At 50.3% G+C, this 11850-nt stretch overlaps 1 protein-coding gene and 1 long non-coding RNA gene across 2 annotated transcripts in view; one reads left to right on the top strand and one right to left on the bottom strand.

Annotated features, from left to right (window-relative positions):
* micu1 (mitochondrial calcium uptake 1) overlaps positions 1–11850 on the top strand; it is a 142044-nt gene that overhangs the window by 60848 nt on the left and 69346 nt on the right. Inside the window, exon 5 of the mRNA XM_052494827.1 lies at positions 4462–4505. Coding sequence (XP_052350787.1) covers positions 4462–4505 — 44 coding nt within the window. The remainder of the gene's footprint in view (positions 1–4461; positions 4506–11850) is intronic.
* On the bottom strand, positions 4901–6669 carry LOC127915242 (uncharacterized). The gene is made up of 3 exons (XR_008090673.1): positions 6568–6669; positions 6298–6513; positions 4901–5759 (listed from the first exon to the last, which is right to left on the bottom strand). It is a non-coding gene; the product is annotated as an uncharacterized LOC127915242 (long non-coding RNA).

The raw sequence follows: 11850 nt of genomic DNA on the forward strand, positions 1-11850 counted from the left end.
GGGTTACCCCTTGTGCTGAGGTATTCTGGGTGGGGTTACCCCTTGTGCTGATGAGTTATTCTGGGTGGGGTTACCCCTTGTGCTGAGGTATTCTGGGTGGGGTTAGCCCTGTGCTGATGAGGTATTCCGGGTGGGGTTAGCCCTGTGCCGGTGGGGTTAGCCCTGTGCCGGTGAGGTATTCTGGGTGGGGTTACCCTTGTGCCGATGAGGTATTCTGGGTGGGGTTACCCTTGTGCCGATGAGGTATTCTGGGTGGGGTTAGCCCTGTGCCGGTGAGGTATTCTGGGTGGGGTTACCCTTGTGCCGGTGAGGTATTCTGGGTGGGGTTACCCTTGTGCCGGTGAGGTATTCTGGGTGGGGTTACCCTTGTGCCGATGAGGTATTCTGGGTGGGGTTAGCCCTGTGCCGGTGAGGTATTCTGGGTGGGGTTAGCCCTGTGCCGATGAGGTATTCTGGGTGGGGTTACCCCTGTGCCGGTGAGGTATTCTGGGTGGGGTTAGCCCTGTGCCGGTGAGGTATTCTGGGTGGGGTTAGCCCTGTGCCGGTGAGGTATTCTGGGTGGGGTTAGCCCTGTGCCGGTGAGGTATTCTGGGTGGGGTTAGCCCTGTGCCGGTGAGGTATTCTGGGTGGGGTTAGCCCTGTGCCGGTGAGGTATTCTGGGTGGGGTTAGCCCTGTGCCGGTGAGGTATTCTGGGTGGGGTTAGCCCTGTGCCGGTGAGGTATTCTGGGTGGGGTTAGCCCTGTGCCGGTGAGGTATTCTGGGTGGGGTTAGCCCTGTGCCGGTGAGGTATTCTGGGTGGGGTTAGCCCTGTGCCGGTGAGGTATTCTGGGTGGGGTTAGCCCTGTGCCTGTGAGGTATTCTGGGTGGGGTTAGCCCTGTGCCGGTGAGGTATTCTGGGTGGGGTTAGCCCTGTGCCGGTGAGGTATTCTGGGTGGGGTTAGCCCTGTGCCGGTGAGGTATTATATGGTGTGTATTCTCTTTTCTCTCCACTGGCTATCTGGTAAACAGGCTACACTCTAGGCAGTCTCTTCTGCTGATGTGTGTGGGTCTGGTAGTGGTACTCTCTCTATTCTACTCTTTTCCTTTCAGCATGGTTAATACCTGCCTTGCGCCCGATCACAATCTTCATCTTTACCCCTCTCTAATAAATACCGCTACACGCTCACCAACAAAGAATTCACAAAATGGGACAAACCCCAAAATATACTTTGTGTACAACTCAAAGCTCCAAACAATGCAGAACTAGGACTGTACCCACTAGTTATCTACATCCAGGAAAAAGATGGACTGGGGTAGGAGTGAGGACTGGAGAGATGGACTGGGGTAGGAGTGAGGACTGGAGAGATGGACTGGGGTAGGAGTGGGACTCTATGGAGGAGAGATGGACTGGGGTAGGAGTGGGACTCTATGGAGGAGAGATGGACTGGGGTAGGAGTGGGACTCTATGGAGGAGAGATGGACAGGGGTAGGAGTGAGGACTGGAGAGATGGACTGGGGTAGGAGTGGGACTCTATGGAGGAGAGATGGACTGGGGTAGGAGTGAGGACTGGAGAGATGGACTGGGGTAGGAGTGAGGACTGGAGAGATGGACTGGGGTAGGAGTGAGGACTGGAGAGATGGACAGGGGTAGGAGTGAGGACTGGAGAGATGGACTGGGGTAGGAGAGATGGACTGGGGTAGGAGTGAGGACTGGAGAGATGGACTGGGGTAGGAGTGAGGACTGGAGAGATGGACAGGGGTAGGAGTGGGACTCTATGGAGGAGAGATGGACAGGGGTAGGAGTGGGACTCTATGGAGGAGAGATGGACAGGGGTAGGAGTGAGGACTGGCGAGATGGACAGGGGTAGGAGTGAGGCCTGGAGAGATGGACTGGGGTAGGAGTGAGGCCTGGAGAGATGGACTGGGGTAGGAGTGAGGACTGGAGAGATGGACTGGGGTAGGAGTGAGGACTGGAGAGATGGACTGGGGTAGGAGTGGGACTCTATGGAGGAGAGATGGACTGGGGTAGGAGTGGGACTCTATGGAGGAGAGATGGACTGGGGTAGGAGTGGGACTCTATGGAGGAGAGATGGACTGGGGTAGGAGTGAGGACTGGAGAGATGGACAGGGGTAGGAGTGAGGACTGGAGAGATGGACAGGGGTAGGAGTGAGGACTGGAGAGATGGACTGGGGTAGGAGTGAGGACTGGAGAGATGGACTGGGGTAGGAGTGAGGACTGGAGAGATGGACAGGGGTAGGAGTGGGACTCTATGGAGGAGAGATGGACTGGGGTAGGAGTGAGGACTGGAGAGATGGACAGGGGTAGGAGTGGGACTCTATGGAGGAGAGATGGACAGGGGTAGGAGTGGGACTATGGAGGAGAGATGGACAGGGGTAGGAGTGAGACTATGGAGGAGAGAAGGGTAGGAGTGAGACTGGAGGAGAGATGGACAGGGGTAGGAGTGAGAGACTCTATCTTCATTGATCCACCAGACAGTCAGTCATTCTGTCTGTTCCATTATTCATTGTTCAACCTGACAGTCAGTCATTCTGTCTGTTCCATTATTCATTGTTCAACCTGACAGTCAGTCATTCTGTCTGTTCCATTATTCATTGTTCAACCTGACAGTCAGTCATTCTGTCTGTTCCATTATTCATTGTGTTCCAGTATAGTACTGTTGTAGCATAATGACATTGATTTTGTGTGTGGTTTAACCCCAGGGTGGTGTGGGGTGGTTTAACCCCAGGGTGGTGTGGGGTGGTTTAACCCCAGGGTGGTGTGGGGTGGTTTAACCCCAGGGTGGTGTGGGGTGGTTTAACCCCAGGGTGGTGTGGGGTGGTTTAACCCCAGGGTGGTGTGGGGTGGTTTAACCCCAGGGTGGTGTGGGGTGGTTTAACCCCAGGGTGGTGTGGGGTGGTTTAACCCCAGGGTGGTGTGGGGTGGTTTAACCCCAGGGTGGTGCGGGGTGGTTTAAACCCAGGGTGGTGCGGGGTGGTTTAAACCCAGGGTGGTGCGGGGTGGTTTTAACCCAGGGTGGTGCGGGGTGGTTTAACCCCAGGGTGGTGCGGGGTGGTTTAACCCCAGGGTGGTGCGGGGTGGTTTAACCCAGGGTGGTGCGGGGCGGTTTAACCCAGGGTGGTGCGGGGCGGTTTAAACCCAGGGTGGTGCGGGGCGGTTTAAACCCAGGGTGGTGCCGGGCGGTTTAAACCCAGGGTGGTGCGGGGCGGTTTAAACCCAGGGTGGTGCGGGGCGGTTTAAACCCAGGGTGAGGCTGGCATTTCATCTGGCCTTGGGGTCTCCTACTAAATGTGTTTATAGCCAATTCTTCTAGCATTACATGACAACGACATGAGTTGAATAGAATTTATTTGTGTAAAATCATGCATCAAGATTAACATTGTATTCCCAGAGGACTTAAAAATTATTAATTAAAACACTTGTTTACAAATTTCGTCAAATAAATTTTTAAAAACCCAGCAGCATCTGCATCCACTAACATTTGAAATAAATCTTATTTTTCTCCAAATAAATCAACTCTTAAATCTGATTTAATGAACAGATGAATCAATGCTGATTTGACGTCAGAGTGTATTTGAGAGCTTTCTGGAAACTGGGTTGTTTATTGGTGGTCATTAATCTGTGTCACTTCACTCTAGAAATACATTTTAAAATGGCCACTGAAGTCTATGTATCCCAAATGCCAGCCTATTCCCTACATAGTGCTTTTGACCGGAGCTCTTTTTAGTGATAGTTTAGGGAATAGGGTGCCACTTGGGACCAAGGCCCTACTGTACATACACACTCTGCTCTGCAGACTGAACTCGTTTGTAAATTGTTATGTAATGTTAGTCGTAACTCGATCTCTTGCTCTGTCGCTCTGTCTCATTGTATTTGTCATTTTATAAACATTAACAGTGCATTTTATTTTCTCTTTTTCTCCTCTGTTTCTCTCTCTCTCTCTCTCGCTTTGTCCCTGTCTCCCTCCCCCTGTCTCTGTTTCTCCTCTGTTTCTCTCTCTCTCTCGCTTTGTCCCTCCCCCTGTCTCTCTTTCTTTGTGTCTCCCTCTCTGTCTCTGTCTCTCTCTTTGTCCCTGTCTCTGTCTCTCTCTTTGTCCCCGTCTCTGTCTCTCTTTGTCCCCGTCTCTGTCTCTCTTTGTCCCCGTCTCTGTCTCTCTTTGTCCCTCCCTCCCTGTCTCTCTCTTTGTCCCTCCCTCCCTGTCTCTCTCTTTGTCCCTCCCTCCCTGTCTCTCTCTTTGTCCCTCCCTCCCTGTCTCTCTCTTTGTCCCTCCCTCCCTGTCTCTCTCTTTGTCCCTCCCTCCCTGTCTCTCTCTTTGTCCCTCCCTCCCTGTCTCTCTCTTTGTCCCTCCCTCCCTGTCTCTCTCTTTGTCCCTCCCTCCCTGTCTCTGTCTCTCTTGTCTCTCTCTCCCTCCCTCCGTCTGTCTCTCTCTTTGTCCCTCCCTCCCTGTCTCTGTCTCTCATAGACCTGGGTCTGGATCAGTTCCAGGTGAAGCGATATGATGGAAAGGTAAGGAGGGAGGGAGTGTGGGTGGGAGGGTGGGCAGCAGGGGGGGGCAGGGAGGGGAGGGCAGCAGGCCATGGCCAAAAGGAAGGATGGCAGCCCGGGTTGGCGAATAGAAAGGGTACCTACCGATCTCTTGTTGAAGTCCCAGCTCTTACATTCTTTCATCACCTAGGGCTGTGTCCCAAATGACGCCCTATGCCATATCATGACCCATAGGGCTCTTGACAAAACTAGTGTGGTCTATTAGGGAACAGGTTTCCATTTGTGATACACGACCTCGTTTCATAAAAGTCTCATTCCACCTCTGTTTTCAGACTGTGAGAGAGTGATCCTAAGTGGATGACCATAGAACTGTGTTAGTTATAATTGCAATGGGGAAGAGGGGAGGAGGGGGGGTTATTGAGGTGGAATATATTTCATTGTGAGATTCAACAGTTGATTTATAACCTACCACTCTCTAGAGCAGTGTTTCATCGTGAGATTCAACAGTTGATTTATAACCTACCACTCTCTAGAGCAGTGTTTCATCGTGAGATTCAACAGTTGTTTTATAACCTACCACTCTCTAGAGCAGTGTTTCATCGTGAGATTCAACAGTTGATTTATAACCTACCACTCTCTAGAGCAGTGTTTCATCGTGAGATTCAACAGTTGATTTATAACCTACCACTCTCTAGAGCAGTGTTTCATCGTGAGATTCAACAGTTGTTTTATAACCTACCACTCTCTAGAGCAGTGTTTCATCGTGAGATTCAACAGTTGTTTTATAACCTACCACTCTCTAGAGCAGTGTTTCATCGTGAGATTCAACAGTTGATTTATAACCTACCACTCTCTAGAGCAGTGTTTCATCGTGAGATTCAACAGTTGTTTTATAACCTACCACTCTCTAGAGCAGTGTTTCATCGTGAGATTCAACAGTTGATTTATAACCTACCACTCTCTAGAGCAGTGTTTCATCGTGAGATTCAACAGTTGATTTATAACCTACCACTCTCTAGAGCAGTGTTTCATCGTGAGATTCAACAGTTGTTTTATAACCTACCACTCTCTAGAGCAGTGTTTCATCGTGAGATTCAACAGTTGTTTTATAACCTACCACTCTCTAGAGCAGTGTTTCATCGTGAGATTCAACAGTTGTTTTATAACCTACCACTCTCTAGAGCAGTGTTTCATCGTGAGATTCAACAGTTGATTTATAACCTACCACTCTCTAGAGCAGTGTTTCATCGTGAGATTCAACAGTTGTTTTATAACCTACCACTCTCTAGAGCAGTGTTTCATCGTGAGATTCAACGGTTGTTTTATAACCTACCACTCTCTAGAGCAGTGTTTCATCGTGAGATTCAACAGTTGTTTTATAACCTACCACTCTCTAGAGCAGTGTTTCATCGTGAGATTCAACGGTTGTTTTATAACCTACCACTCTCTAGAGCAGTGTTTCATCGTGAGATTCAACAGTTGTTTTATAACCTACCACTCTCTAGAGCAGTGTTTCATCGTGAGATTCAAGTTGTTTTATAACCTACCACTCTCTAGAGCAGTGTTTCATCGTGAGATTCAACAGTTGTTTTATAACCTACCACTCTCTAGAGCAGTGTTTCATCGTGAGATTCAACAGTTGTTTTATAACCTACCACTCTCTAGAGCAGTGTTTCATCGTGAGATTCAACAGTTGTTTTATAACCTACCACTCTCTAGAGCAGTGTTTCATCGTGAGATTCAACAGTTGTTTTATAACCTACCACTCTCTAGAGCAGTGTTTCATCGTGAGATTCAACAGTTGATTTATAACCTACCACTCTCTAGAGCAGTGTTTCATCGTGAGATTCAACAGTTGTTTTATAACCTACCACTCTCTAGAGCAGTGTTTCATCGTGAGATTCAACAGTTGTTTTATAACCTACCACTCTCTAGAGCAGTGTTTCATCGTGAGATTCAACAGTTGATTTATAACCTACCACTCTCTAGAGCAGTGTTTCATCGTGAGATTCAACAGTTGTTTTATAACCTACCACTCTCTAGAGCAGTGTTTCATCGTGAGATTCAACAGTTGATTTATAACCTACCACTCTCTAGAGCAGTGTTTCATCGTGAGATTCAACAGTTGTTTTATAACCTACCACTCTCTAGAGCAGTGTTTCATCGTGAGATTCAACAGTTGTTTTATAACCTACCACTCTCTAGAGCAGTGTTTCATCGTGAGATTCAACAGTTGATTTATAACCTACCACTCTCTAGAGCAGTGTTTCATCGTCCTGGTCCCGGGCACATAAAGGGATGACACAGTTTTGGTTTTGCCTCATACACCTGATTCAAATCAAAAGCTTTTGGTGTTATAAGGTGTGTAGTGCTCGGGGTCCCCTGGGCTACGATTAGGGAACACTGGAGTACAGGATGAGAAGGAAGTGAATGTCACCGCTCAGATAACATCATTTGCAAAATAAAAACTCTTTTGAAGCTACTTTTTAAATTCAGGACTATTTTCTTTTTCTTTAAATACCACAGTTTTATCAGGTTTACAAGAAGATTAATAATCTTCTAAGGGTTTATAAACGGCAGCATCAAATGGGGTCTGATTGCGAAGATGCTGCTGCTGCTTGTGAGTTAGACTCCAGATCCTGTGCTAATATAATGAAGAGAAGACAGAATTGGCAGATGACCGCTGTTTTGGCCAATATCCACAATCCCAGCTCCAGACCCATCCACTACTAATCTAATGTTCATCTCCAAAGATACACTTACCGCCACTCTCTCAAAAGGCTTTGACATTCACTCTTTTGTTGCATCAGTAGGGCCTTATGACAGAGTGGTGTTCTATCCAGCTGGCCATCTAGCGGGCTTTAAGGAGGAAGGGAGGTGTGGACAGCTGGCTTTAAGGAGGAAGGGAGGTGTGGACAGCTGGCTTTAAGGAGGAAGGAACGAGGGAGATGTGGACAGCAGGCTTTAAGGAGGAAGGGACGAGGGAGATGTGGACAGCAGGCTTTAAGGAGGAAGGGACGAGGGAGATGTGGACAGCGGGCTTTAAGGAGGAAGGGACGAGGGAGATGTGGACAGCAGGCTTTAAGGCGGAAGGGACGAGGGAGATGTGGACAGCTGGCTTTAAGGAGGAAGGGACGAGGGAGATGTGGACAGCAGGCTTTAAGGAACGAGGGAGATGTGGACAGCAGGCTTTAAGGAACGAGGGAGATGTGGACAGCTGGCTTTAAGGAGGAAGGGACGAGGGAGATGTGGACAGCTGGCTTTAAGGAGGAAGGGACGAGGGAGATGTGGACAGCTGGCTTTAAGGAGGAAGGGACGAGGGAGATGTGGACAGCTGGCTTTAAGGAGGAAGGGACGAGGGAGATGTGGACAGCTGGCTTTAAGGAGGAAGGGGCGAGGGAGATGTGGACAGCAGGCTTTAAGGAGGAAGGGGCGAGGGAGATGTGGACAGCAGGCTTTAAGGAATGAGGGAGATGTGGACAACGGGCTTTAAGGAGGAAGGGACGAGGGAGATGTGGACAGCAGGCTTTAAGGAATGAGGGAGATGTGGACAGCGGGCTTTAAGGAGGAAGGGAGATGTGGACAGCGGGCTTTAAGGAGGAAGGGAGATGTGGACAGCAGGCTTTAAGGAGGAAGGGACAAGGGAGATGTGGACAGCTGGCTTTAAGGAGGAAGGGAGATGTGGACAGCAGGCTTTAAGGAGGAAGGGACGAGGGAGATGTGGACAGCTGGCTTTAAGGAGGAAGGGAGATGTGGACAGCAGGCTTTAAGGAACGAGGGAGATGTGGACAGCTGGCTTTAAGGAGGAAGGGAGATGTGGACCGCTGGCTTTAAGGAGGAAGGGACGAGGGAGATGTGGACAGCTGGCTTTAAGGAACGAGGGAGATGTGGACAGCTGGCTTTAAGGAACGAGGGAGATGTGGACAGCAGGCTTTAAGGAACGAGGGAGATGTGGACAGCAGGCTTTAAGGAACGAGGGAGATGTGGACAGCTGGCTTTAAGGAGGAAGGGACGAGGGAGATGTGGACAGCTGGCTTTAAGGAGGAAGGGACGAGGGAGATGTGGACAGCTGGCTTTAAGGAGGAAGGGACGAGGGAGATGTGGACAGCTGGCTTTAAGGAGGAAGGGACGAGGGAGATGTGGACAGCTGGCTTTAAGGAGGAAGGGGCGAGGGAGATGTGGACAGCAGGCTTTAAGGCGGAAGGGGCGAGGGAGATGTGGACAGCAGGCTTTAAGGAGGAAGGGGCGAGGGAGATGTGGACAGCAGGCTTTAAGGAGGAAGGGACGAGGGAGATGTGGACAGCAGGCTTTAAGGAGGAAGGGACGAGGGAGATGTGGACAGCAGGCTTTAAGGAGGAAGGGACGAGGGAGATGTGGACAGCTGGCTTTAAGGGACGAGGGAGATGTGGACAGCTGGCTTTAAGGAGGAAGGGACTGAGGGAGATGTGGACAGCGGGCTTTAAGGATGAAGGGACGAGGGAGATGTGGACAGCGGGCTTTAAGGAATGAGGGAGATGTGGACAGCGGGCTTTAAGGAATGAGGGAGATGTGGACAGCGGGCTTTAAGGAATGAGGGAGATGTGGACAGCAGGCTTTAAGGAATGAGGGAGATGTGGACAGCAGGCTTTAAGGAGGAAGGGACGAGGGAGATGTGGACAGCAGGCTTTAAGGAATGAGGGAGATGTGGACAGCGGGCTTTAAGGAGGAAGGGACTGAGGGAGATGTGGACAGCGGGCTTTAAGGATGAAGGGACGAGGGAGATGTGGACAGCGGGCTTTAAGGATGAAGGGACGAGGGAGATGTGGACAACGGGCTTTAAGGAATGAGGGAGATGTGGACAGCAGGCTTTAAGGAATGAGGGAGATGTGGACAGCGGGCTTTAAGGAACGAGGGAGATGTGGACAGCTGGCTTTAAGGAGGAAGGGACGAGGGAGATGTGGACAGCAGGCTTTAAGGAGGAAGGGAGATGTGGACAGCAGGCTTTAAAAAAAAGGGACGAGGGAGATGTGGACAGCTGGCTTTAAGGGACGAGGGAGATGTGGACAGCTGGCTTTAAGGAGGAAGGGAGATGTGGACAGCAGGCTTTAAGGAACGAGGGAGATGTGGACAGCGGGCTTTAAGGAATGAGGGAGATGTGGACAGCAGGCTTTAAGGGACGAGGGAGATGTGGACAGCTGGCTTTAAGGAGGAAGGGAGATGTGGACAGCAGGCTTTAAGGAACGAGGGAGATGTGGACAGCGGGCTTTAAGGAATGAGGGAGATGTGGACAGCAGGCTTTAAGGGACGAGGGAGATGTGGACAGCTGGCTTTAAGGAGGAAGGGAGATGTGGACAGCAGGCTTTAAGGAACGAGGGAGATGTGGACAGCAGGCTTTAAGGAATGAGGGAGATGTGGACAGCGGGCTTTAAGGAGGAAGGGACGGGGGAGATGTGGACAGCTGGCTTTAAGGAGGAAGGGACGAGGGAGATGTGGACAGCTGGCTTTAAGGAACGAGGGAGATGTGGACAGCAGGCTTTAAGGAACGAGGGAGATGTGGACATCAGGCTTTAAGGAACGAGGGAGATGTGGACAGCGGGCTTTAAGGAGGAAGGGAGATGTGGACAGCAGGCTTTAAGGAGGAAGGGACGAGGGAGATGTGGACAGCTGGCTTTAAGGAGGAAGGGACGAGGGAGATGTGGACAGCTGGCTTTAAGGAGGAAGGGACGAGGGAGATGTGGACAGCTGGCTTTAAGGAACGAGGGAGATGTGGACAGCTGGCTTTAAGGATGAAGGGACGAGGGAGATGTGGACAGCTGGCTTTAAGGAACGAGGGAGATGTGGACAGCTGGCTTTAAGGAACGAGGGAGATGTGGACAGCTGGCTTTAAGGAACGAGGGAGATGTGGACAGCTGGCTTTAAGGAACGAGGGAGATGTGGACAGCTGGCTTTAAGGAACGAGGGAGATGTGGACAGCTGGCTTTAAGGAACGAGGGAGATGTGGACAGCTGGCTTTAAGGAACGAGGGAGATGTGGACAGCTGGCTTTAAGGAACGAGGGAGATGTGGACAGCTGGCTTTAAGGAACGAGGGAGATGTGGACAGCTGGCTTTAAGGAGGAAGGAACGAGGGAGATGTGGACAGCTGGCTTTAAGGAGGAAGGGACGAGGGAGATGTGGACAGCAGGCTTTAAGGAACGAGGGAGATGTGGACAGCAGGCTTTAAGGAACGAGGGAGATGTGGACAGCAGGCTTTAAGGAACGAGGGAGATGTGGACAGCAGGCTTTAAGGAACGAGGGAGATGTGGACAGCAGGCTTTAAGGAGGAAGGGACGAGGGAGATGTTCACAGCAGGCTTTAAGGAACGAGGGAGATGTGGACAGCAGGTTTTAAGGAGGAAGGGACGAGGGAGATGTGGACAGCAGGCTTTAAGGAACGAGGGAGATGTGGACAGCAGGCTTTAAGGAACGAGGGAGATGTGGACAGCAGGCTTTAAGGGACGAGGGAGATGTGGACAGCAGGCTTTAAGGAATGAGGGAGATGTGGACAGCTGGCAGACTAGTGTAGGGTTTATCCTATTAAATCGTAATGAATTGATCTCATCAGTAGTAATCAGTTGGCGGACGTGTCCCTGTCCCCGTCCCCTAAGGATGCCTGCCAGTCAACAGAAGGGTGGCAACTAGCTGTGGCCTATATTAGGGAGAGTGTAAAGACTGAGCACCACATGTCCCAGGACAAGATGTCAATTGCCATCAATAATAAGGCCTGTACTCAGAAACCAAACCCTGTTCCTGTCTTGACTACAGCACCTCCCTCCTGTCCTCAGACAGACTGAAGGGTGAGTAACAAAGCCCAAAAGGAGGCTCTGTTAAAGAACCAACAACTACTCCCATGACATAACCGTCCGTCACTAATAAGTACTTTGAAGAGAGTACCACATCTCTGTTCCCGTATTCCCTAGTTACCAGTCTTCTCTCCTCTGGCAGAGAACACAACTCTGATTCACACAACTCTGATTCACACAACTCTGATTCACCACAACTCTGATTCACACCACTCTGATTCACACCACTCTGATTCACACCACTCTGATTCACACCACTCTGATTCACACCACTCTGATTCACACCACTCTGATTCACCACACTCTGATTCACACCACTCTGATTCACACCACTCTGATTCACACCACTCTGATTCACACCACTCTGATTCACACCACTCTGATTCACACCACTCTGATTCACACCACTCTGATTCACCACACTCTGAACAAGTTCCTACGTCAGCCTCGCCTTGCTCTGTGTCTCAAAGAGCAGCTTTGCGCCACGTGTAGTTAACTGTGTAACACTCGATACTCAACTAGTGGACCTGCCTACCAGACCATAATGG

This window comes from Oncorhynchus keta, chromosome 3, assembly GCF_023373465.1.
Source record: "Oncorhynchus keta strain PuntledgeMale-10-30-2019 chromosome 3, Oket_V2, whole genome shotgun sequence".
NCBI classification, from domain to species: domain Eukaryota; kingdom Metazoa; phylum Chordata; class Actinopteri; order Salmoniformes; family Salmonidae; genus Oncorhynchus; species Oncorhynchus keta.